General features: G+C 39.8%; 1 protein-coding gene across 1 annotated transcript; it reads left to right on the forward strand.

The window, feature by feature from the left end:
- On the forward strand, nucleotides 1-27,936 carry mfng (MFNG O-fucosylpeptide 3-beta-N-acetylglucosaminyltransferase). The gene is made up of 8 exons (XM_087841527.1): nucleotides 1-757; nucleotides 7,477-7,522; nucleotides 8,790-8,892; nucleotides 15,384-15,537; nucleotides 21,712-21,797; nucleotides 23,348-23,513; nucleotides 23,592-23,677; nucleotides 27,807-27,936. Exons 1-8 carry the CDS (start codon nucleotides 374-376, stop codon nucleotides 27,856-27,858), a joined length of 1,077 nt encoding a protein of 358 aa, XP_087697653.1. The 5' UTR covers nucleotides 1-373; the 3' UTR covers nucleotides 27,859-27,936.
- The last annotated feature ends 60 nt before the right edge of the window (nucleotides 27,937-27,996 follow it).

Consider the following 27,996-nt stretch of genomic DNA (forward strand, 5'->3'; position numbering starts at 1 on the left):
TTGACAGTGGCGACAGCGCAGAACTGCAAGTGGAAAGTCAAATACATCTTTGCGCTTCTGGCTTTTTGCACAAAATGAGAGGAAATGCGAGTTTTTGCCTATGTGATCACAGCAGCCACGAGTTTAGACCCTGATCGTGTGCGTGACTGACACGACTCTGAAACTGAAGCTGCACTTGTGAGAATTATCAGTTAATTGGGCCATTCAGGAACTGTAAAAAAGGAGGAAGACGAAGAAGTGATGGAGGACCCGCTACGAAATTAACCCAGAACTTTAAAAAATGACGTTGATTTTAAATAAGGGCGCTAAGAGCACGTTTTAAATGACCTACAACATTTAACTGAGTTTTTTTTTAATTTTATTTTGCTTTACCATGCGTAACAGATGGATACGCCGGAGGTTGCTTGTCTTAATTTTCACCTTCTTCATCATTCTCTACGTGGATTTTCAGCTTCGAACCAGCAGCCTTCCCAAAGTTATAGTGGTTCACCATCCATCACCCGGTGCGATCCACCACCGGACCATCCAGCAGGCTACCTTCCTGGTCAAGGACGCGCAGAACCCGGCGAAAAGTACCAGAAGCAGCGGCGAAACAGCATTGGCCGATGGAGGTCGCTCGGTGCCCGAGGACGCACATGTCAGCCAGCCCGAACTGAAGGTGGAGGACGTCTACATAGCTGTGAAAACCACCGGGAGGTTCCACAAGACGCGCCTCGCGCTTCTTTTGGAGACCTGGATCTCCAGAACCAAAGCGCACGTGAGTGTGATGTCTGTTTCCTGAAACATCTTACTCTTCTCATCACACAGCAGCTCCTGATTCAAGTAAACCACCAGATTTTTTAAAAAAGATTTAAACTCTGTCCTATATTTAGTAGAACATTCTTTTAAAAATATTTACGCAATCACAGGAAGCTGTTGATAACCGAACCCGTGAACAAAACAGATAAAAGAGGAACTCAAATGCATTTATTAATCCTATAATAGTATGACAGAATGAAACTGATATAACACGTAAAGCTCAAGAGTTTAATTTCTTAGAAATATTTCAGGCAAAACAAAGAAGAAAAAAGTAAACATGTGATCTGTCAAACCATGTGCCATGACTCTAAAGATGAAGTGAAAACACTCACTTCCTTTCTGCTCTGGTGCTGCAGGTCTGATGGCTCATTAAAGTTAAATTTAGTTTATTTAGTTTATCACTTCATGCTAGTGGGAGAAGTGTGAAAAACACCCCAAACAAACAGAGAGTAACATAAAAAAAATCAGTTCTGTTTTGGTTTTACAGTCTGCACGTCTCACTTCACGACTATGTAACGGTCTATTTTTAAATATTGGCATAGAGTGTCAAACCTGTTGGAAAGCCTGATCTGTGAGGATTTAGGTATTCAGCTTAAAAGTCTTTTGCTACAGCTCATCCAACATTTTGAACATATAACAGTGGTGGTACTTGTGGTGCAGAATTTCAAAGGGGTTTGGGACATTTTTTTTCACCCTTTTCCTTCATCTGGATAATTTATGTTACTATACTTAGAAAACTAGTTACTGGCATGTATACAATACAATATATTTATTTTTTCAGGAACATATCTATCTTATACTTCAATGCCATCAGCCTAAAGATGTTTGAGTTGTCTTAACCTGACCTTTAAAATCAGACTTCCTTTAGGTTCTGGAAACAATCCAAGTTACTCTGAGTCGCTTGTATCGGCTTAGAGGTTTTCATTGACCACTGTGCCTGTTTGTGTGTCAGTGCTGTCAAATATGCAAGTCAGTGAGCAATTTCACTATTTAGAATTCCAGGATTCTTCTATTTAAGTACACACATACAGTGTACAGAGTGTACATACAGAGTTCATTTCCTTTTTGACACCAGATGAAAGAGCTGAGGAAGCACATTTCTGTTAGCTTCTTTTCTTTTCACTTCTCGGAGCGCTGAAAGACTTTTTTAAAGACGCCTTGGTTTATACTATTCCTCTTTCTCTTTGCAAACACAAAACAAAAGTTGCTTTAGCGTTTGTCAATGGTAGTGCCTGCACACAGTCACGCACACACACACACACACACACACACACACACACACACACACACACACACACACACACACACACACACACACACACAGAGGCCCTATATTTATTTATCTCTCTCTCTCTATATATATGTATGTCTATAGCTACACAATGGCACAAAGATGCAACTACACACCCAGTGGTAGATGAAAACATACAGACGCATACACAGGAAGCTGCGCAGGCAGGCTGTCTCAGCCGAGGGGAAGCAGCCGCCGTGTAGTGACTCTGTTAACAATACTAAAACGGAAGCTGGTCATAGAAAAGGAAGTGTAGGGCTGATTGCAGAACAGAATGAACCCCATACCCACATATGCTTACACACACACACACACACACACACACACACACACACACACACCTGGGGTGAAAAGTCAACCAACTTGGCAGCACCTTCCACAAAATATTGAAGCTAATCTGCTTAGACCTGGAAGCAGACAGAAACTGTCTCTGTGACAACAGCTGGCAACAGCTTGTTGGAAGCCCTAAAACAGTAAATACATTGTGATAATCCCTAATATGATCTTGGCCTCAGTCTAGCTTTGGATCTTCAAAAAATTTAATTCTATCACACCCTGCAGCACCAACAACAGAAATGATCTCAGAGGTGGAAACAGATATAAGTGGATGGAGAAATGGCTAACATCTTTAATGACCAATTTAGACATTTGGAGTAAAGGAAACAGAGAAACAACAAGCTACAGTGATACTAGTAGCTTTCTGAGGTATACATTGATGGTAAAGTCCTTTAAGAAGCAGGTAATGCTTCATGGCAGCCATGTTGAAATGCTCCAAGCTTTAATTTTAGTGGTTTCTGGGACATAAAAACTAAACAGCTCATTAATTTGGTGACTTTACTCTCCAGGAAGTTATACTACTGTCACTATCCCTTTAAGTGTGCAATGTCTCTTACAACATCTCTGGTAGCGCTTTAAGCTAAAGGCTAGCATCATCATGGTAGCATGCTTTCAGTTGCAGTAATAACAAGATATCATTGTTTACAATGCTATAATACTAACATTTGCTGATTAGCACAAAACAGCTAATCAGCAACAGCTGAGGCTGAAGGGAATGTTTTATGCTAAAAGTTAGAATTTTGGCCTCATGGTGGCGCAAGAGGACAAGTGAGGAGGATTTCAATCATTAAAATGTTTTGTTGCTGTAACGAGAATATCTGTCGACCTTAAACACTCTATGGCTATGTATCCAGTAGAAGCTGAGATATTTCACATTCAGAGTGGAAAGTTTGATCTGGAGTGATGCACAGAGAAGAATTATCTCATTAAAAATTTAAAGCAAACCGTCAAAAAAGTTTTCGAATAGTTGTTACACTGTAAAATGAGCAATCTAGAAAGGTGGAGTATAAATGTTGAGGAAAATATATCGTCAAAGCACAAGTGTTATGGTACTAAATTTCCTGCTTTTAAGATATATCTCAGTATATGAAGGATTATGAAACAAGAATGCCCCTAACTACTGAGCAGCATACATTGTAGTATAAACCAAAAACAGGAGAGCATCTCATTTTAAAACCTACAACAAATCATCATCTCAGGTCCCAAACTTGCAGATTGTCAAAAGAAGAAGTGATGCAACACAGTGGTAAACATGCCCCTGTCTCTTTATTTCATAAATGTTTAAATCACAATTTAAACCATTTTAAACCAACAGAAATGAGGATTTTTAACACTTGATATGTTTTGACTTCTGTTATTTCTATTAAATAAAGAGCTTGTTGTCTAATTGCCACCTGCATTCCAAAAATCCTCTGTCAGTCTTTTTTGGCTGTCGGTATTTTGGAGTTCAGCCTCTGCTGTCTGTACCACTGATGGTCTGACGTGTTTGGCCTCAGAGGAGCAGGCAGTTATTTGTTGAATGTGAAAGGTCATTAGGAGTAGTAATGCATTCATCAATACTTGTCAGTTCGACACTTAAAGCGCGTAAGGCTCCAAGTTGTGAGTCCGTTTAACTGCATTTTATTTGATTAAAAAGCACAAATAAATTGCACAAATTAATTAAAAGTTTATCAGATTTTTTGCTATAATTTGTAATGAATAAACATATGAAACGAGTGAAAATTGTTACGGGGAGGAAAAAAAACACACATTTTAGAAAAAAGCAGATCAAGCCAAAATTGAAATGTAATATTGGATCACAAACACATTTCCACATTGAGTGCCTTTTTTGTAGCGCATTATTCAGACACACGGTCATAAAAAATAATTAACTGTGCTGTAATAGATACAAAGTGCTACACTGTGTGTTGTTCCTTGACATAGTTGCCATCTTATAGACTAGTTTTATTAAATCATTGGTATTTCACTTTACAACTCTAAATTGTTAATGGAGATTCAATGTTTTATACCTGAAACTAAGTTCACTGATAAAGCTATCGGATCTGTGGTTCAGATTATTTATTGTGCACTTTTTAACTGCAATTTATTCTTGGTTTTGTTATTTCGGTTAGTTAGCATGCGAGAATGTTACCATTCTCACGTCAAGTGTAAAGCTGCATCCACACAGGAATTGAGTAGCAACAATGTTACAACCAAAGAAAAGTGTTAAACTTTGTAGTAGTGTAGTAATTTTTGTAGTAACGTCCACTGGTGTCCAACTGTCAACTTCAAAGTGTGGATGGGGCAAAAGGATTGAAGAATTAAGCTAGTAGCCTTGCATAGCATAATTACTAGAATCAGTACACCGCTAATAACAGCACCACGACATACTGTATCTCATATGTTATTACTGGATTCAGAGGAATTTACATTGTTGTTACTTGTTGAATAACAACATATCCATCCACTTGTGGCTAAAGTGGTTTGTGTCCACGTTATGTCTCGTTATGTCTAAATAAGAATATTGATTCTTATTTTATGCTTTTTTACTGTACCACAGCACTCAAAACGCTTTACACAACTTGTCTCATTCACCCATTCACCATTGTTAATAAATAGTTATTGCATGTGGCCTAAATCTTAATTTAATTTAACAATTTAATTTAGATTTTGAAGGCTAGCTGTGTGACCCTGTGCCTGGTTTCACAATTTCAGATTTTTTCTTACTCCCCGAAAGCTGCAATTGGTATCAGCATCAGTTTGGCCATAACAATTATAGAATGATTTTGCCCCCTTCTACTCTCAACAAAGTTCCCATTCAAGCTTCTCAGAGTGCCACAGTCGAACAGGCTGAGCATCCAAATGTCCGATTCGGAAGCCAGATTATCCTCATCATACTACAAAGGAATCACTGAAATATTGATCAGAGCCCTTATTAAGATATATTGCAGTCATTTTGTGTCATGGGGTAGTACAAATCTTACTTAATAGCCCTTTAAGAGTGTGAAAAACAAGTTGAGATTTATGCATTCCCGCCTGACCTCAGTGAAACGTCCCTGCAAACTCTGTTTACGAGCCGCTCCAACTCCACGCTCTGTCGTTTTCGTTCCTCGTCCCAGGCTGACTGATTTCAGTTTGCAGGTGCTTTAGTTTGAGTTATGGCCAGAGGTGGGGAAACTAATTGTAATGGCAAAATTTTCTCTGGAGGATTTAGTGGCGTAGGTGGTGGTGGTTGTCGTGATGATAGCGGGGGGGAGGATTGATCCAGGTATCTCATTACTCCTCCTTCTCCTGCTTCAGTGATGGAGAGATGACAGGAAGGGATGAAAAAAGGTTAAAAAAGGCCTTTGGGAGAACTAGTGAGGGGGGGATAGAGCTTCAGCTGTATTAAAACGACCAAAGTAATGATTTAGAGGCTGTTTGATGTCACTTCAAGGGAGAACGGGAGAGAGAGCGAGAGGAATAGAGGATATAATAATTTCATTGATGGACTGGGATGCTATAATAAAACAGTGTACTTAAGAATAGATGAAGCTTTTCTCTTTGAATGCAGCGGAGAGGATATTATGGAGACTCACTTTAATGTAAACACAGAGAAAAATACACATAATCACAGCTAGTAAAACGGTCAGACAGTGGGCCTGCCATTTTTAAACACATGAGTTTGCACAGTTACCTCAAATTAACACTAGTAGGGCACTTCCCTGGAAGCTTACACAATTTTATAGACTGAAAGTTAACTTACTGGATTAATTTTGGAGCTCTCGTTCACATTTTACACTTCCCTCACAACTCCCTGCCTTCACTAACTAGAAGTGGGACTTACCAGACATCATCCGATATGATCATAATACAACATTATTCCGATTTTGTAACATTTTTGCTAATTAATTACATTATAACAAGCAATTATTATTATTATAATGGTGTATGTTCATATTAACTGCTTCATACTGCTTGGTTTCACTGCTTTCTGCTATTGGCCATATACTGTGTGTACATGTATTAGTGCAACTGCAATCTACATACTGCTACACCTCCACGAGAGAGCGTGGTAGAGAAATGATGAAAGCAGTAACAGTGTTGAACAAGAGAAGCCTGCAAAAGAATAAATACTGAAGAGTGCAGTGTTTTCAGTGTCTGACGTCTTTCTGTAGGAGCGACAACGGTTAAAAGACAAAAAGGAAACAAAAAGGCAAATGAGGCTCCTGGTGAAATAACGGAGGTGCTGAATATAGTTTCCCCAGAGACACTCACTGTGGCTCAACCAAAAGCAGAGCAAAAGAAAAGTTGCAACTTTGCTTATATCTGAGCATTTCTGCATTTTTGTGTTTTGTAAAACTGTAAATAATGAGGAAAAGAAGAAAAAAAAAAAAACAGGTTGCATATTGGTGCAGTGGGTGGCACCATCACTTACAATGAGAATGTCAGGCCCCTTCCAGCTGGGGCCTTTCTGGGTGGAGTTTTGCATGTTCTCCTTGTGCCTGTGTGGGTTCTCTGTAGGTACTCCAGCTTCCTCTCACAGTCCAAAGACATGCATGCTAGGCTATTAGCTGATTTTACATTGACTGTTAGTGTAACTGGTCAGTCTCTATGTGACAGCCCTGAGACAGCCGGCCTGTGACAATAGAGCTGACATTTTCACACCACTAGATGTCAGTATTGCTCTTCTATCTATCTATCTATCTATCTATCTATCTATCTATCTATCTATCTATCTATCTATCTATCTTTCTATCTATCTATCTAGTGATCATGCCAAAGAATAAACTGACTCAGCCATATCGTGCTGCTCTGACCACTCTGGATCATGATGCTGTGTGTGCATGTGTGTGTACAATGACTCATTGTTTTAGCTCACAGCAGGGAACCTTGTTTTTGTCACGTCACATTGCTCCATCACATTGATCCCATTGATCCTTGTGAGTATATGATGTGTTTGTGTTCTTGCTCTCCAATCAGAGTACTTTCAGGATGATGTGTTACAGATGTTGAGAAGAAGACAGATAACCAGTCGAAGCTCCTGTTTTTAATTCCTTCTTCTTTTATATTTCCTTTTTTCCTTTGCATAGACGTTCATTTTCACAGACACAGAGGATGTGGACCTAACTTCAGAAGGTAAGCAGCAATCTTGAATCTCATTCACACAAACATTTAGATTTAAATCAGAAAATTTATGTGGGCGCATGCAAATGTGTCTTCCATTCCTTACATGGGATGTTTCTCAGATAATGCTGGAGCACACAACCTTAAATATGTAAGCTCATCCTCTGTTTCAAGATGACAATGCCACAGTGCACAAATGCAACACCACAGACATCAGGAAGACTTCTAATACTGACGTGCACACAGGAATGAGATGAACTGACCCATAACTCTTACCCAAGGCTATAGGATAACTAGGCAGCTGCCTTAGGCATCCCCTGTTGAAATATTTTGTTATTGCTCCTGAGCTGCTCTTTAAAGTCTGCCACTAACACCCGCTGTCAACACCACTGCTCATACTGCAGCAATAAACATGTGACACAAAGGGGAGACTGCAGGCAGGCAGTTAAAGGACTCTCGACCAACAATCTGCAACGAGAATTTACATTAAAATCAGACATTTTGATATTAATCGAGCAGCAATGAATCCAGATGTGCCCAGATGTTGTGAGAGTCACCAAAAATGAATGCAACATAACCTCACAGGAGCTGAAGTTGTGTTTTTGGAAGTGTTTTTTGCCCCTAAGAGTATTAGGACGGATGAATATGAGCGTGCCCATACAGAGAGAGGCGCATGCATTTACTCATGTGGCACAACAGCAGTAACTTCATCAATTATTTAGTCACAAACACTAAAACCCCCAAACCACAGCCACAGCCCTGGCTTAACCAACTCTGTAAATGCTTGTTGTGACTGCAACTGCTTCGATTTCCAGCTGGCCTCTCATTTCTAGTCTGTTTTGCCGAGTAAAAATGACAACCGGGCAGACTGCAAGCCAGACCTCATCACCCTACATCAGTGACTGTTTTTTACAAATGCTCCTGTGGGTAAATTGAAGGGAATTCTTTCAATCTGGTTCCTAAATATCGTGGGGTGTCTTAAATAGATAAGTTAAGTGGAGGCTGTCCTAGCTGTCTACTCATGCTGTTAGCCTGTTAGTTTTTTCCTTCTTCTGTTCACCCCTGTTATATTGTTTCCTCACTCTCTATCACACACATATATTTTCTCTCCATTTCTAATATCACTTGTCAATCACAAACAGGGTTGATCGTGGCTGATGGTAAAATAATGTACCATGCAGAATGGTATAATCATCAATACACCCAACCATGTGCAACTGCTTTGAAACAGATGGCATCCAGTAGTATCTCTTTCTCATCTCTCTCTCTCTGTCACCAGGTTATAACATGGTGGTAACAGACTGCCAGTCTGATCACAGTCAGCAGGCTCTGTCCTGCAAGATGTCTGCAGAGTACGACGGTTTCATGGCCTCAAACAAGAGGTGAGCCCGATTACGGTCTGTCTAACGCCCTGCCTGCACCGGCTTTAAAGATCAGATTAAGATTGCAAACTTTAACGATCACTGTGGGGAAATCAGACTGTTACAGCAGCACTTAGTGCGGCGAGAAATCAAAGAAGTAAATTATGTTCCAGGGTTACAGAGGCATAAACAGAGGTGAGGATTATTACAGTCACACTTATTACAACGGTAATCTTCGAGGAGTATTTTTTAAAGGAATTTATTTTAGCATAACCTGTGCATTAATAGATCATCTTAACTACCTTTTCTGTGCGGTGCTGTCCAACTTGTAAAGGTATGAAGAACAGCCTTTTATGTTTTTATTTTTTATGCATTTGTAATAAAAAGAATATAATTAAAATATTATTAATATTAGGTTCGGAGGGCAGACTTGTTTAGAAATTCTTGGAATTCTTTGAAAGAGGAGGAATTTCTTTGCCATTGATTTTTTTCTGGTTCCTTCATTTCCTCTTCCATCTGCTGTTTTAAATGAATGAGTCTGTCCATCCATTCATCTCTGGCTTTTTCCTCTGCACCAAAATTCTCCTTCGGGGTTCTAATTGATTGTAGGAGCCTGGAAGTTTCTCCTGCGCTCCTGGCTGCTTTCATTTTGTCCTTTTGTGCCTGAAGTACTGATGTGGTCTCTCTGTGCTCAGCCAGGAGACGGCACTGGTCCTCCTCTCAAATATCATCTTTGGTCCTGTAGCATTCTGTGAATGTGGGCCAGTACAGCCTTACACCTGCTGTGATAAGTCTGTCTGAGCCTTCCTCCTCTTAGTGTTAAAAACACTGAGTTGTTTAATTTATTTGGGACAAATCTGCATCTGTGGGAGTTTTGTGCAAACGATAGTAGTCTCCTGTTTTTCCTCATCATTTTGTGTTGCAAGAAGCTCTTTAAACAGTTCTGTCTCCTTAAATAAGGCAGACTTTTCATTCCCTATGCAGATACTCTTATGTGCTCCTGTTCCACATTCTTCACAAGTCACTGATTCTGTTCAATTTAGTTAATTTTTGTTTACATAGTGTCAAGTCACAACAATCACCACAGGTGCTTTATATTGTAAGCTACAGACCCTACAATAATACAGCCCCAACATTCAGACAATCCCATATGGAGCTAGAACTTGGTGACAGTGGGAAGAAAAAAAGTCCCTTTTAACAAGAAGAAACCTCCAGCAGGACCAGGCTCAGGGACGGGCGTGAGTTGAGGAGGACAGGACAAAGGACACACTTTGGAAATGCAGAGTGGCACATAAACACATAGACAGTGAAAGGAGTTAAGTGAAGAAGAAATACACAGTGAGAAGCCCCCAGCAGCCCAGGCCTATTGTAGCATAACTAAGGGAGGGTTCAGGGTCACCTGATCCAACCCTAACTATATGCTTTATCAAAAAGGAAAGTTTAAAGCCTGATCTTAAGAGCACAGAGGGTTTCTGCCTCACAGAAGGTATCAAGCCAGATACTCTAATCCAGGGGTAGGCAACTCCAGGCCTCGAGTGCCAGTGTCCTGCAGGTTTTAGATCTCACCCTGGGTCAACACACCTGAATCAAATGATTAGTTTGTCACCAGGGCTCTGGAGAACTTCAAGACATGTTGAGGAGGTAATTTAACCACATAAATCAGCTGTGTTGGATCAAGGACACATCTAAAACCTGAAGAACACCTGCATTCGAGGCCTGGAGTTGTTTCATCTCCTCTGTTAAATACTCTACCAAGACATCAGGTGACATAGATTAGACAAACATAATAACTTTTTTTTCTTCACCGTATTGGTGAGAGAGGACAGCCGGTGCACTCTTGTAGTGTGTTATTTCACATTGATTTTTTTCCCAGTTTTGAAGTAGTTACTTTTAACTAGCACCCTGTTTGCCCAAATGGCATCTAGGTGATTGGGACTAAGTAGGTCTTGACATATCCTGACATACAGCAATTTATGTCTTGTGGTTTGATAAGTGGAGGCTCTGGTTTGGGCACTGTAACAGGCAATTTGCACACAGTTGTTTGGCAGTATTCTAGCAACTGCAGTAGGTGGGAAGCCCGAACAGCATGCTGATGCTTGATGACGTGAAGACTCCAGCGACACTTAAAATATTAGGAAACAGCTTTATTAAGTGACCAATGCGTTTCTGCCTTCATCAGGGTCATTGCAAAATGTCAAACAGTTTGCGTTTAAATAAAAAAACAGTAAACAGAAAAAAAATTCAAGTGGACCAATCACACCTTCATAAATAAACAAGCTGACCAGTTAACATTTAACAAGGTGGTATTGGCTAATGTTAATTGGTTAAGTCACAGCCCAAATAGGTTCTGGGCTGAACCACTACAGATTAAAACGGGGAGAAAATAAATAAATAAATGAAAACATTCCCATCATGTCTTAATGTAAGACATACTCAAAATTACACAGAAAAATGCAAATAATCTGGTGACAGTTGCAGAGAAGAGGACATTAAAGAAACTGTTGGACATTATGAACAATGCTGGGCATCCTCTGCACACGGCCATAAACAACCAGAGGAGTCTGTTCAGTGACAGGTTGCTTCTCCCAAAGTCAAGGACCAACAGACTTAAAAACTTCTTTGTCCCACACGCCATCAGACTGTTTAACTCCTCAATGAAGGGGAGAGGGAGGAGAAACCGGGGGACAAAGGAGGGGGGAACAACTAAGCTGTAGTGCCCTTTTCACTGTGCAATATTTTTCTATATTCAACGGTGCAATAGACTTACAATAGTTGAAATGTGCAATTCCCTGGTATTCCTATTCCTATTTATTGCTATTATATACTCTGTATTTATATATTCCTCCATATTTATATATGTGTATATATGGTAAATTTCTATTTCTGCTTACATACTTTTGCAACTTCTGTTGGTGCTGTGCTCCTGGAAACAGAATTTCTCGGAGGAACCCACCCGAGGGATTAAAGTTTTATCTAATCTAATATTTAATCTAAATAAGGTAATATAAAAATATAGTAAGTACAAGAACATTAATAAAGGGAGAAACAATGCAAAAACTTAAGGTGTTTGAACAGCTGTGCAGGTATTGCTGCAATTTTCAGCGTGTATCAGTCAGATTCTACGTTTCTCTGACTCGTGTCCTTAGCAGTACACATGGCACAAGTTTGAAGGGGATGTTGAGATCGATGGAAAACCAGCAAACAGATATACAGAAATTGCTTAATTAGTGAGGTAAATGTATGAATGCATTCTGTAATAGCTAACATCATTAGATGGATGTGCAGTCAATAGCTGCCAAACTAATTATTCACCCACTATCACTTCTCAGATAAATGAACCGTGCCCTGGTTGCTTCAGTTTGAGGCTTCAGTCTGACAGCGTTGGGCCTCCTCTGTGTTCGCTGAGCTTATTTGAACCACACCTTTCAGTCACTGTCAGCATCCATAACACCTTTCAACTGGGGCAAAACTAAAATAATGCAATCTGCTCTTAAAGGGCCCAGAATGAAGATGATGTATGATCCGCTACACTCTTGTCTGCATCTTTTCCAATTTCATGCCTTGTCTCGAACACTGCATTAGCACACAGTGCAGGCTACCCTTGTGTCGCTGTTGTATTTATTAGCTCTTTGTGGTTATGTAATCACAGAAGAAGAAGAAAAAAAACAGGATTAAAATATTTCCAAGAAACTGAAAAGTTTGTTTATTAGGGACTTGAATATGCACGAGACAACGCTACTTGATGCTGCTGTACAATATAAAGCATTGACAATCTGTTGATACCGATCTATGGAAAAATGAATGAAACTTAACAGCTTGTGTTTGGGGTGGGAGTGAATGGGGGCGTTCATTATTAGAATGGCAGTGAAAATGTTTTCAAATTGGTTCCAAGGAACACTTACAAACCTCCCCAGTTTCACTCAAGTCCCACTCAAGAGGGAAGTGAGGATGTTTGGTTTGGAAGTAAGCCTTTTCTGTTGTTGGGCAGCAATTAGGATGGCAGAGGAAACAAGGCAGCACTTCAGTTTGGTACCAGCAGCTTTGTAATTTGGACTCTGATGTTGCAGTGCAAGCCTGTTTGGTTTGGAATGAGGCTCTGACACCATGTCCAGTCATTAAGATGGCAGAGAAAAAATCAAACAGCTCGATTACTCACAGAGCAATTCAAGCTGTGAAGACAAAAACAAATGTAGATGAAAAAAGCTTCAAAATGGGAGAAGATCTTAAATCTTCTCCCATTAAAATGCCTAAATTCAACATTTCTTTGCTAGCTTTTCCAGAGCTCTTGTGACAGTATCACATGGAATGATCTGCCAATATAACCAAGAGTTCTCATTACACATACAACCTTATCTGTTATCACGTGACCTTAACAACTACCATTAACTGAAGAAGTTAACTAGAAGTTGAAGTAAGTTATTACAGATGTACCTCATCATGTTCTTCTTCCACAAAAAGATTAAGTTCCCTCTGAAATGATATCTTGCTTCACAGGCGTTCTTGAGCCACAATGACATCCTTCTCATGAAGAACACTGTCTGAGTGAGTGGGGATAGAGCCATAACTTTAACTCTAATACTAAATGGGACACAAAAATGTTTCAAGTAAATCTGATGAAAAACAATCCTTAAATAAGTTTGTGACTCTGCCTAAAAGTAGGGATTGAAAAGCCTTTCCCCCCCCTATAAGTCCTACTTTATTAATGCCTCAGTTAAGACTGCAGACACAATCAGTGTCTCTGGTTTTCTACCAGAGCCCAAACTCCATGCTAAGCCATGTTATGGACATAATAAGCCAAGAAATGTGATAAGTACCCCTACCTACATCTTTGCTTCATTAAGAATGTGCCTGCGAGTGCATAGCCGTGAATGACAACGACATGCAGGCATCAGCTCTGAGAGATTGGATGCTGATTTGCTCTCTGGGGTCAATTCTGTTTTTCCATGTCTGTCTCATATAATGTCTCTGTTTATGCACAGCATTTCAGTCAGGTTGAGGTCTGGACCTTGATTCTTTTCGTTTTCAGCCACTCTGTTGTGCATTTACTGGTGTGCTAGAGATCATTGTCCTGTTCTATGAACCAATTTTGTGTGTCTGTTGGATATAAGAACACATACGGGTCTAGAATACATTGGTGTAGAGAGGAATTCATGGTCGACTCCAAGGTCCTAGGTAATGTGGCTGCAAAACAAGCCTAAATCGTCACCCCTCCGCCATCGTGCTTGGCAACCCCTTGCAACCCTTCCAAACAAGCCATCGGTTGTTTGTGCTGTCGTGATCTTTAACATTGAACGTGGTATCTGAGGCCTGTGGCATCTGAGCTGTAGTGCTTGGGTTTTTTTTTGCTATATTTCTGAGAATTGCATTTTTTGACCTTGGGATAAATTTACTGAAACATTGACTCCAGGGAAGACCTGCAGCTGTGCTGCATGTTTTCTGTTTGTGATTTATTTTTCTCACTGTACAAATGATGAACTTCAAATTGTTTGGATTGTCTGCTCCACACCAGCGAACTGCCAAACCTTCTGCTTCTATAGAGGTGCTCGTACTCGCTGAGGATCAATTAATCAAGTGCACTTGATCAGCAGCACCTGACTGCTGCTTACTGCTTTAATTCCTAAGTACTTACTACTTAGTTTCTCATTGCACAGCACAGAGTCCCATAAACACTCTTTTTCACATGCTGTACCTTGTAAACTGTGATATGAGTAGTTTACAGACTGCTGTGACTCCAGGTGTCTTTTCTCTCTGTTCTCTCACCTGATCTCATGAATTTTAACAGTCACATTTACAAGTTGGTGAGACTGTTAAAAGACTACACGCTGAGTCAAGCTCTGGGTCTGTGTTTGTTGGTTACTCGAGGTAAAGCCTATCAGTGGTGTCTATAAACACAAACAGCAGGATACGAGCACATACAAATGCTTTTCGGTCTCTGTTGTAAATCTTGTGGTTAAGTGGCTGTCACTTCTCTATTTAGATGAAGTATCTGGCACTATGTGCCAACAGAACCTTTATAGGGTTCAACCTTTTTCTTTTCAATTTCTGTAACGAAGATAGCCTTGCAAGGACTTCAGGATATTTATATGCCCAAAGGTCAACTATTTTTCACATGGAGTCCTAAAATATATGTCAACATCAAACTTAAAAGAAAATCTCATATTTTTGCTATGGCATCCAACCACAAGTAAATATATACATATGGGGTAACTAGATGACTTGGGGTTACAGCAGTTTCATCCCCCGTCCGTTTCTCCTCTTCCAGTCAGTGTAAGGTATCGTCATTTCAAGTACAGATGCACGATGCATTACTTAGGTAAGCCTTTTTTCATTTCTCTGTTGCAAGAGTGGAAGCAGCAAAGAAGAAAATTAGTCTTCAGATTTTTTTTTCTGCCTGATTGCAAATGTCAACAGGAGAAATGGAGCGAAGCTGAGAAAACTATTATTATAAACCCAGCACCACGGTTACATTTTAACTGAATATTTTTCCTTTTCTTTCACCGATCGCTCCTCAGGTGGTTTTGTCATGTGGACGATGATAACTATGTCAACCCAGAAGCTCTGCTCTCGCTGCTGTCAGCCTTCCCCCAGGAAGGTGACATCTACGTGGGCAAGCCGAGCCTGGACAAGCCCATCACTGCTCATGAACTGCTGGAGGGCAACGCAACGGTACGATACCACTCATAAGTATTTTAGGTTTCTTGGCACAGTCAACCTTAGCACTAGGACTTGGCTGAGCTCTGCAAAGTACACGCTGAAGTCGTGATCTAGTGAGGAGCATATAACTGCACCCTGAAGAAAAAAAAATCTCTTAAATATACAAAAAGGGAAAAAAACATGAAGGTTTTGGTTGCAGTTCCACGTTCAGTACGTCTCATTTTAAAGACGGAAACTGACAATCTCAAAAAATACTCTTTGTAGCAACGCATAATGCAACTCTAAACTCAATTTTATTAATGTGGAACGATCATTGATTAGAGCAGGATGGCCGTCCGCAGATTTAATGTTTCCTGTGAGCCTCCTGAGATTCTTTATCTTTCTCCATCTTGGTTTCCTTCTCTCCTCCTTTGTTTTCACTGTCTTCTTATTTGCTGTTATGTCACTTGCTTGCTTGTTGTTATTAAATCAACCCTACTGTTTCTCCGGTTTGTGCTCTCATTCCATGGATTCTTTTGTCGTTCCTTCTCTCCTTGTGTCACGGTGTCCCTTTTTCGCTCTGTTTTGCAGTGATAGTGAACAGCTTCTTTCTGGAAAGGTTAATTGCTTCGACTAATACCCACAGAGTGCTCGACTCTTTAATGTGTTCTCCACCAGAAATCTTTTCACAGTTTTGATCCTTACTGGAAACGGTTACAGGACCAATTTCAAGAAATCACATGTTAACATGTTTAATTGGGTCGGGCTTATTGCTATTTGGATGTAACAAAGGGTTTCTGCTAGTGTGTAAAAGCCCAAACTGAACCCCCTGCTAGTAATACCAGCAGCTTTCTCTTCATGTTTATTTGTTGTACTTAAAAAAATCATTTTAGACACGAGCTCTAACCATTAGTATAGTTAATGATACCATCCTACTGTTTCCATCAACTGGCTTTACTCATACGAAAGAGTCTCACAAAAACTAAAGGAAAGTTAAAAAAGGGAGTAAAGAACCAGGCAAATGTTATGACCTTTTAGGGTTTTAGCTGTTCAGCTGGAATCTGTTCACTCATGAACACGAATGAAACAAAACAAAATCATTTATAGCTGTATGTGAACAATGTCAGCTGTGATTCAGTGCTTTTCTGCTTGTGTTCACGTCTTACATCTGACGCCGTGTGCATATTGTCCACCATGCTGGAAGTTACATATCTGCAAACACTCACAAACTAGTAGTGAGTGTGATGAACCCAGAAATAGAGAATGTTTGTATGCAGAGTAAAAGTGCACAGTGCTGAGGCTTTCAGACAAGCCGACATCTTCCAGGCAATCTACTAGCAATCAAATCAATGGCATGGATGTTTTTATTGGGGGTGGCTGTAGCTCAGGAGGTAGAGCAGGTCACCTACTGATTGGAAGGTTGGTGGTTCAATCCTTGGCTCCTCCAGTCTGCATGTCAAGTATCCTTGGGCAAGATACTAACCCCAAGTTGCTCTCCGATGCCACCATCAGAGTGTGAATGTACTTAGATAGCACTGAGTATAGATAAAGTGCTTGTGAGAATGGGTGTGATTGGGTGAATGTGGCATGTTGTGTAGAGCACTTTGAGTACTCTGGGAGAGTAGAAAAGCGTTGTATAAGAATCAGTCCATTTACCATTCATTGCAGCACCTCATACCTCTGAAACCATTTTACCTTGCGGCTGCCAGCAACTGCCAGCAATCACTTACTAACCAGTTTGGGAATAGACATTTTCTCCAGTCTCTAAGCCTGTGTTACTGGAGCCTTATGGTGTTTTTGAATTTGAATTTATTTATTTAAAAGGGACAGTGCAGTTTAACATAGTCCAAGTACAAAAATATGAAACTGATGTAACGCACATAAGTTTATAGCTATTGCTAATTTTCAACAATTGTCCCTTGTTGGGCTTACAATCAAAATTGATACATTTTACAATAAAACATACATTTTCATAAAACCAAATTACATCATAAATACAATTACAATTAATAGACAACAAATTTAAATAAAATTAAAATCATCATCAATCAAATGACTACATCTCGGATTTCCCTTTAACCAGATTTGAACCTTTAACGTAAAGGATCTGATGTCTGTAATCAATTTGATTTGGGCTGGAAGTGTGTTCCACAGATGGCAAGCCTTTATGGAAAAAGCTGACTGACCAAATGTAGATCTGCAATATGATATCTTGCAGTTGCTTGCCACGTCCCTGGAGCTGGACAGAAGAGACAAGTGTACGACTGTGTCTTCTGTGTGGTGACACCTATTGTTCAGGAGAGTGCTGCGGCGGCTTCCTGCGCCTCAACGGCGGGCTTAGATAGATGCGACTGCCTGCTGATGTTACAGCGGTGCACGAAATGACTGCTGTAACTGGCGCGTCGCTTATAGTTCAATTCAATTCAATTCAATTGTATTTATATAGCGCCAAATCACAACAAAAGTCGCCTCAAGGCGCTTCATAGACACAGAGAAAAACCCAACAATCATATGACCCCCTATGAGCAAGCACTTTCCTTCCTGTATGCCTTCCTTCATACAGGAAGGATGATCTGATGTCACATTAATTTTCACGTGGTTAGTGAAAACATGAGTGTAAAGCCTGAATATATATACACATATATGTTTCTCTTCATGCTGGTGTCTTCGCTCTCTATTCCTCCACACAAGCTGTCCCACTGTTCCCTTAGAGCCAACACACAATTAGCAATTAATGATATAGCAGGTAGTTAGCACTACAGGAACCAAGTACGACATTCAATCCTCAAATTTCAGCTGAATTAATGACCAATTCAGTTCAGTTATTAGACTCAATGTCAAAAGGTGGCAGAGTTCAGATCACTGTGATGCATCAGCACATTAAACATAAGTTTGTTCTGTCTGCTCAGTGAGGGGAACTTAGAGAAGACATCTAGAAAGGTCATCATGACATATCTCTTACCACGATCATTACCATGGCAACATTTTATTTTTATGGTACATAAAGTAAGTTGTCAACATTATGCACGTCGGTGGTGTTGATTATAGAATGAGTAACAAATCCTGAGATGAGATGAAAAAATATTGCTGCTGTAAAGGTAAGAGGATGGGTCACCACAGAGTGAAGATTTCCAATATGAAGAGGGAAAACTAAAAATGAGATGAATGAAAGCAGCCAGGGTTTTCCCCTCCTGCTCACACAGCAGAGAGAGCAGCTGATGTCAGAGGACACCGTCCCTGTCAAGAACTGCTGGAGTCTGTAGATCACATGTAATTTACACAAGGAGCTTATGAAAAAATACTCTTTTCCGATGGGCATTTTCCTCTTTCCCTCCTTTCCTTCGTTTGTCTATCCATTATGCTTCTCTTCTTTCTCTTCTTTTTGATCTTTGGCTTTGCTGGTCTTCTGCAGGCACCATTAAACAGTAAAACAAAGCTGAAGCTGCTCCTATCGGTTTTATGTCAAATTTCACCCAAGTCAGGTTAACCGCTGCCATTCAAAATCCATATCATCCATTCTGTTTTCTTCATTTTCACTCTCCACTGCTGCAGGGGCTCCCCCTGAGGTCAGCAGCATCTTCTTCTGAATACACACGTCCTCCTGTGTGTGCATGAGTGTGTGCATGAGTGTGTGCATGAGTGTGTGCGGCGCACGTGCGCCTAAATTGGTATGCATGTGTGTTATTGAGTTTACAGAATTAATGCTGCTATTGAGTTAAAGAGCATCCTGACTCCAGCATGCTCTCTGAATAGGGTGTCGTGCTCTGTCTCTCTCTGCTTCCCTCTTGCACTTTACAGTCTCTCTCATTCGTTTCTTGAAACGACTCTCTCCGTCTCCCTCGTGTCACATTCTCTGCTCTGATTGCAGCCATTTGCAGGGAAGAATAGATCTTTATTAATCTTTGCTTTGCTTTTTCTCTCTCTTCCCTTCTTCCTTCCTTCTTTCTGTTCCCTTTAGTGAAAACAAAAAAAAAGCAATGTCAGGCTCCTCTCTGTCTCCTCATCTCATTTTCTTACATCTTGCTGCCTAGTTTTTTTCCGATTTCCTGTCACTATAGTGAAACGGGAAGGATAATGATCGGAGGAAGGAGGAAAAGAAAGGAATGGAGTGGGAAGGAATGGGAAGTAAAAAGGAAGGGGAAGAGATAAAAAAAACCAGAGGAATAGTAAAAAGGAAGAGAAGTTTATTTGAAGAGATGTACAGGAAAGAGGAAATTAAAGTAAAGTAAAGGAAGGAAGGACAAGTACATTTTTCACAGGTTAAATTTTACAAGAAAATTAGTGAACAGGATGTAAAAAGAGAAGAATGAAGAACAGAAAGGGAAAGAAATCTTGCAAGCTCCAAATTAGTTGTGCAATTACAGCTCGCTCTATGAGTTAAATTCTTTATCTGCCTGCTGTGACAAACAGGAAAACAAGGCAGCAAATTTACCCCGGCAAAATATCAACTAAGCAATTTAAGCAACAGGAGAAGGAAAAACACAATAGCTGCTTGAGAAATGGCTCAAAGTTAGAAGATAAAGATGTACTATTCATAACAGACTGGAAACCAGAGCAGTTAATACACGCCTGAAAGAGAAACTGTGAACACTTAGGTTCAGTCATAGAGGCCCCTTTTCCTCTTCTGATTTCCTCTGATATAGCAGAGGTATTGTGGGTCTGTGAAATGGTGGCAAATATTTATAACATTCAGTGTGAGCTTGTGTTGTATTTTTTGTGTTGTGTATTCCCAGATGAGTATATGTGTGTATGTCTGTTGGTGTGAGTTTCTATATGTCTGTAACAAAAGTAAACACAATTTAAAAGAGTTAATACAACCAAAGCTTTTAAAGGCTTTAGCTCTTTATTGGGCCATGAATGATATTTGGTAGCTTAAATGGACATCAAAATCCCCCTCCCCCCATAAATCACTGAGAGGTTGTCGAACTACTGTACATGGATTTCTTCCAGCCAATCAGCAAAGATCAGGTGTGTGACAGATAGTGGCAACAATGTGTCTAATCAATCAGTGATGATCTGGAGAATTGTAATTTTCAGTGTTCTACCAGAATTCATGAAATCGGGTCCTTCGCACTTACCTGCTCCTACAGTTGGGCTCATAATGCCCAAACTGATAAGTCGATAAGAGTGAAGCATTATATAGTTCAAAAGTTGCTTTAGATGTTGAGTTAGATGTTGTGTTGGATTTCTAGAAAGTATAGATTAGTGAAATTTGTGGCATAATAATGATGGCACCATATTTACTTTTCACAACGTTCACCTTAAAAACGTTCACTACTGATGGTTACTTTGTAGTTTTTAGCACCAGGTGAGCCATATTGTGTTCTAAAACACACCCTATTATAAACATAGGACAGTAGTATTCATAGTAAACTGGATTTTGTCAAAGCTTCATACAGATAGTTATCCAATGATAAAAATTTAACCCACTTTTACACATTTCACCTTTTTTTTTCTGTCTAGAAACTGTGAAATATTCGATTTTGTTATTTGTGTTATATTTGTGAAAACTGACAATCAAGTAAAACATATTCCTTTGTTTGTATGTGTTTTTCCCTATAGTCTATGTATACACACTGTTTAGAAAAATGTGAACTCCAAGCAGTGAGTGTTGATCTTGAAAAAAGTTTGAAAAAAGTCACACAAGTAAAAAGAAATGTTCTGCAACATGCTCAAATAACACTCGGTAACAACCATATAAAGGGTTAAGTCGGTAAATAGCTCTTTGCGTCAAAGACATTGTTTCTTTGCATAACTATAATGAAAATGTATCTGTATATTTTTAAATAGTTCATTCAAAGCACAGAAAATGTGTTTTAAACAGCTTGTTGAGGAAACAGCATCTACTGTGAGTCTGAAGCGGCTAAAAGGAGTTTTTCCTTGGAAACATTTGAGTGACATTTCAAAGCCAGAGTTGCACCCTCTGCAGAGCACTAATATTTCACATGATACTTTACAGTGGTTAATAAGCACATTTTACCACAGCAGGAATAGTGCAGCGCTTCAGTGACTGTTCTGTCTACTGTACTGTCACAAAATGTTGCAGCAAGAGTCGAGCTGGAGTTTTTGTTTCCTTTATGGTTTGAAACTGTGGTATATCTCCACTGGAGCCGCATTTTTTCTCATACAACACCCACTCCAGTCTTTATTAGTTTGTGATTATTTTTATACGGTATCTCTTAATAATTTCTGTGTGTTGTCTATCAGAGGGAAGTGCAGTTCTGGTTTGCAACAGGTGGAGCAGGCTTCTGCCTGAGTCGAAGACTGGCAGAGAAGATGGCTCCGTGGGCCAGGTATTTACAATTTGTGTGTGTGCGTGTGTGAGGATGATAAGACAGTGAGGGAAAAAAAACACAAGCACACAGACTATCACATCTATGTAATGCTAATATGAATTCAAACCAAAGATGTTTAGGGCTTTTACTCATTATAGCATTTTTTTCACTGGTTTTAAATATTTGTTTGTAAAAATGGCTTCTTGTTTAATAAGTGTGCAGATTTTCTAGTTTTAAACGACCTCCTGTTCTTTACATTGCTGTAGGGAACTTGCATTAATGCTCAATGATATAAACTTGTTTTAACATATCTCATCAGTTTTAATGGAAAAAGCATCGAATGTTAAACTAATTAAATCATAAATGCTAACACAAGTAAACCTCTGGTGTGAAAAAGCAAAGCCGATTCTAAAATGCCTTAAATGTGCACTTTAGCGGTCAGCAGGGGGCGACTTCTCTGGTTGCGCGTCCCTTTATAGACAAATATAGAAAAATGACCCCAAGAGACAGAACAACTGGAAATGACATAGGTTTATTTCTATACTCCCAGACTGGTGGTGTCAACAGGTCAACAGTACCAGCACAATTTTACTATGATTTGTTTAGTAAATGCACCTGTGGTTATGTTTTAGAGCACAGCTCAGATGAGCTCATGAAAAATGGATGCGCTGTCCATGGTCCTGAATTTGTAACTGTTTCATTGGAACATAATGAAAATTTATTGGAGAAAACATTGTTTTTTAATGGAAATGCATTGATCATAAAAAAAGCAATCAGCACCGTGATCAAAAAACAAACAAACATCAAAATACACTTCCTTTGCCTGATGTCCATCTAAGACCTGATTATTTTTTTAGCATTAGCTCCAAAGCCAACTTCATCGCTCCGTTTGCTCTGTTCTTGTGTCATTTTGCTCTGTACACCATGGGGTCGACTGAAATTCCTACACACGCTCTTAAATCTCTGCATTGCCTCATCAGTTCACTTAATGCTGTCAAATCAAACACAAAGCACAAGAGATACTTTTTCAGAGCTACATCAGCAGAGTTAGAGTAAATTGCACGTTGCGAATGTTAATAAATCTCCTCTTACTTTTTACTGCTCCAAATACCAACAGGACTGATTTTCCACCAAAATTATTTATTGCTGTGTTTATGGTCTCAGCGGCTAATTTGATTACAACAACTACAACATGATATTCATTCTGTAAATGGTCTTGTAGCAATTTGTTAATCTTTTGACTGACAAATTGGTGCTGTATCTGTTTTGACTTTTTGGTTTCTCCGTCTGTCTCTGAAACTTTGTATTTATACTTCTCTCAAAGAGCTGGAACTAATAGCTGCCCAGGGCTACAGGTAGAGCTAGAGAACCAATCAAAAAATAGTTCTTTGGAAAAGGTCAGCAGTAAAATATGCACAGTAAACAGTCAATGGGCCCAACCACATGTTTTCAGATAAAAGTTGGACAGTTTATGGCGCTAAATTTCTCCCACAGTAAATGTGGATGTATTGCACACTCTGCTATGTGAGAATATACTGAGAAAGGCTCTTTTCCCCTGTGTATGTCAGTGGCTCCCAGTTCATGAGAACTTCAGCTAAGATCCGTCTTCCTGATGACTGCACTGTGGGCTTTATTGTGGAAAAGCGACTGGGAATCTCCATGGTCCACTGTCCTTTATTCCACTCGCACCTGGAAAACCTGCTGCTCATCGGCCAGAGAAGCATACCACAGCAGGTAGTAGCAGGCGGTTTTATACACAGGTGTCCAAGCAAATGCACTTCTTCCTACTCTCGTGTGTTTTCTAATCTGCAGGTGACACTGAGCTATGGGATATTCGAGAATAAGATGAACAGCATCGAGGTAAAAGGGAGCTTCTCGAAGGAGGACGATCCCTCCAGGTTTGTTTCTCGCAATATTCATTCGTAAATGAGGAGTACTAAGAAATGTGTCCTTGCTGACATTATTGTGTTTAGTGTTCCACTGGCTCCTTTTGCACATAAATGACATAACATTAAAAAACATATGTCACTTTTAAAGACTAATGGACCAAACTCTAATTATTGTAGGATTTTTATGCTAATTGCGGCTTGGTTTTAAAGGCTTATTGGATACCAAAACCACTACACAACAGGTTATAATACTCACATAGTCTAAAATTATCATGAGTGCAACTGCGATACTAGATTATGACCAAAAGCTGAGCATAAAAATCCAGGTCCAGGCACTGTGCTTTTTTCTCAGCGTGAATACAGTGTCTCTAGGCATTTTATTGCTTTTTCAAAGTACCTGAGTTGTCCTCTTTTATTTTTTGGTTGCATTCCCGCCCCCTGAACCCTGCCGCCTCCCCCCGTATTTAGTAGAAGCAATTTTTAACTACACAAAGCAATTTTGAATATGTGTTTGGCCAATTTAGCAGGGTTGTGTCACAGTAATGTTAAGGTTTGTTTTGCAGGACAATGCCTCACTCCTTGAGCAGAGCATTACATTTTAACCTCTGTTTTGTTGCTCGACTGTCCTATGAATGCCAAGTACGTGATTTACAAACAGCGCTCCCCTCAGAGTCTGCAAAAGTTCCTGCACCCCACAATATGACCCTACTGATGTGTGAAAACAGCATAAAACATGAGTGTTACTAAGACCATTCAACAGATGAATGCTGTATGATTATGCAGTGTAGTGCTGCATAATGACTAGCAGCTTCTCCCCGTGCATTCTTTTTGCTCTTGGACTCACTAAAAGTCCACACCCCGTTGATCTAAGGCAGGGATGTCAAACTGATTTGACATCAGAGACAGCCTGCTATGATCTTTCTGTCAGTGTAAAGAAGTTTAACTGCACATTTAATCCCTGAGATATCTTAATACAAGAAGAAGTGCAATTTCAGCAGTATGTCTCAGTGTTTCCTACACATAGGATAAAGACATGCAGCTGTAGTAAATGAAAGAAAACGTATGCCCGCCTTCACATTTTCCAAAGCTGTCCAGTGGGCTGGATTAGAGTCTTTGCAGGGCTGATTCTGTCCTCCCTGGTCTTATGTTTGACACCCCTGATCTAAGGTATCTGAGATATCAGGGTTCTAGTAGTCTTGCATGTCATGCCACCTCCATTTGAAGATTTATAAATGGGGGCGGGGGGGGGGGGCGGCGGCAGGGTTCAGTATCTTGCCCGAGGAGGCAACCAGGGTTCAACGTGCCGGCCTTCTGCTTAGTAAATGACCCGTTCTATGTCCTGAGCCACTGGATGCGTCACTTATTCAGACACATGGGAACAGGTTAAACAGAAGCAGATGGGGGTTCGATGCGAAGGTCACAAAAGAATCACAGGTCAAGGACGCGCGTTATGAATTATGGTTCCCAGGGACAACTACAAACCCTGTGGTACAGAAAGAGCAGCCCAGATTTAGAAGTAAAAGTGCCTCTAATCTAAAAGCACAGGAGCACTGTTATCATGGAAGACTCGAGTCTGTGCTGCAGTTGCCTTAAAATCTGACTGAAGTGTATCAAAGCAGTAATGGGCCTCATTTTGGCCTGATGGCGATATCTAGCAGAGGGTCAAAGAATCATGAAAAGCTCCAGGATTTAGGACATCAAATACACATAACATTATGTGTATGTCTTTATTTTGGTTATTTGTTTAGCCTTCAGTTTATTATTTACCTTATCATACCAAATTGTCAAGGGGAGACATGTCTGTCTACAAAATGCTCACAATTAAATATACCAAGAAATATCGATATTGTGCGTGAGGGACCATATCCTATATGTTTTCTGACCGAGAGAGTTACTGAGAATAAAAAACAACTTTCTCCACCGCAGAAAAACCCTAAACAATTATTAAAATGAGATAAATATATAAAAAATACTGTGTTAATATAATTATTATAATTTTAGGCTTATGCATTTATTATGCGTCTTCAGTGATAAAGCTTGCTGTAGAAATCTCCAGCTCCAATCTCCAGTTTTCAGTTTTGTCTCTCATGATCTTACGTTACGGCATGACAGCCCTCTGGCTCCAGTTGATCTTGTTCTATCTTCACTCCCAGATAAAAGCAATTTGATGTGACACAATGGAACAACAGATGTGTTTGTCTTTTCCGGTTTCCTTCATCCTCAGCTGTAAGAACATATCACCACAAATGCTTCACAGTGGCATTTCCATTTGCTCCCATCCTCTAGTTTAGTGCACGGTTGTGTTTGCCCTCCCATCGGCCTGAGAGGAGTAGGTCACAGGTTCATCTGTCTGTACAAAGGCTTGAACTGTATATAAAATGGTGTTTTTCCTGCCAACTGTTAACAGACAAACTAATGGCTCATTCACACAAGTTTGAACTTGTATGTTAGGTAATTTATATATTATATGTATGTATATAATATCAATATATTCTGGCAATTTTTCTTTGCAACTAAGAAACATTTGTGTTTTTTTGCTTTGGCAACCTTTGGCAATTAGTTGCACTGACCAACCGGTCCATGAGAAGTTGAGGGTGTTCCAACTTCTTGTTGCCCAAAAAGTCCGCAACCTCTTAGCCACCCTCATTTTAAAGTGCACGGTGATTGCACAGGTTACCTGTCTTCAAACAATCGTGGTCAAACTCTGATCGAGTGCACTCACTCTCAGACAGGTGTGCAATGAACTGCTATCTAATAGATAAACACAGTCTGCAACGTGGCTCTTTACAATGGGCCTCAATTCTGCTGGTTACCATCTGGCTTTATTTTGGTTATTGGTTATTTATTTAGCTTATATTCCAATATAAAAGCAGGGTTGCTGACCTCCTAAGTCATTTTGCAGTTAACTCACTTCTCTCTGTGTTGGAATTTCTTTTGTTTCAATTCTTTGAGGTTCAGGCTGCACTCTGAATATAAGCAGCTAATGCAATTTTCTGTTTAATATGAATTTCTTTATGTGCACATGGCAACAGATCTGCAGGTCTTACTGATTCATTGCCGTTAATTGCCATATTATCACAAACAGATTGCGTGTAATTTCCATCTTAACAATATTCAGTTGCACACTGATAAATAAACTGACTCCATCGTACTTCTGTTTTATCGCCGTCCTGACACACCAGAATTGTTCTGCAGACTTGGTCCCTGCTTCAGAGCAACCATTTCAAAGACATGCAGGGTCATTGCAAACAGTCACAATAATTTTGTTCCTGCTGTCCAGCTGTGGTCTCTAGCTCAAAGGGGCCAGAACATAATCTCTTTTCTGGAAGTAAAAATGTATAAATAATAGGAAAATGTGAAATTATTAATGGATAATTGCACGAGATATTCATCAGATGCCCTCTAGTTGACATTCTGCAGTTGCTGTTAGATGAAAGTACAGAGCCACAGATAAGTGTTTACACATGCAAATCAACAGACGGCCCAGCGCACCGTGCATACTATAAATACCCAGTTTTCACCTTTAGAACATTAATGAGCAGCACTGTAGATTTAACTCTGTCAAGTGGGGATGACTTTCATGAGGCTGATTTTTCTTAAAAATATTTTAAGAAAAATCAGCCAGAATACAGTTTTGACTTTCAATAAGGAATTAACTATGTTAGTGTAATATTTATTTATTAATTTTATTTATTAATCTCAGCACTTTAGGACCCACTGCTATATCACACTGTGAATGAGGAGCATAACATTTAAGAAACACAGATGCTCTGCTGTAATCTTTGCTGCTGTAGATATTTGTGCAGGCCATTTTTGGTATTTAATAGATAGATTTCAGAAGTTCCCATTCCCAGAAAAGAATGATAAAAGTAAGGATAATAATTCACACACGTTCTTTTTCCAGGTGATTTGTTTATTGTCACCAGTGATGAGTTGATACCTATTAAATCATTCAGCTTTGTGCACACACAGGGAAATGTGTGGAAGGAGCCAATAAGATTAGTGCCTTACTAAAAATAATAATTCCAATTGGTGTCACCCAGTCCTTTAGAGAAAAAGCCCCCCCCCCCCCCCACCATCATTAACAATAGCTGTTAACCACCTCTGAGTTATTAATCATGACTTATGTGTTCTGCAGGTTTAAGACCGTCCACTGCATCCTGTATCCCCTCACCAGCTGGTGTCCATGAGTACCCCCTAAAGACGACCACATCCAAACACTTGAGACAAAGCTGGTATCCAGCTGGATGCAGTATTTTACCTTTACCTGCAGAAAAATGGACCGATTCATTTTGGTGGAGCAATTCTGGACGCAGAAGGAATAACGG

The sequence above is a fragment of the Neolamprologus brichardi genome, chromosome 6 (assembly GCF_056152115.1).
Source record: "Neolamprologus brichardi isolate AB-2024 chromosome 6, ASM5615211v1, whole genome shotgun sequence".
NCBI classification, from domain to species: domain Eukaryota; kingdom Metazoa; phylum Chordata; class Actinopteri; order Cichliformes; family Cichlidae; genus Neolamprologus; species Neolamprologus brichardi.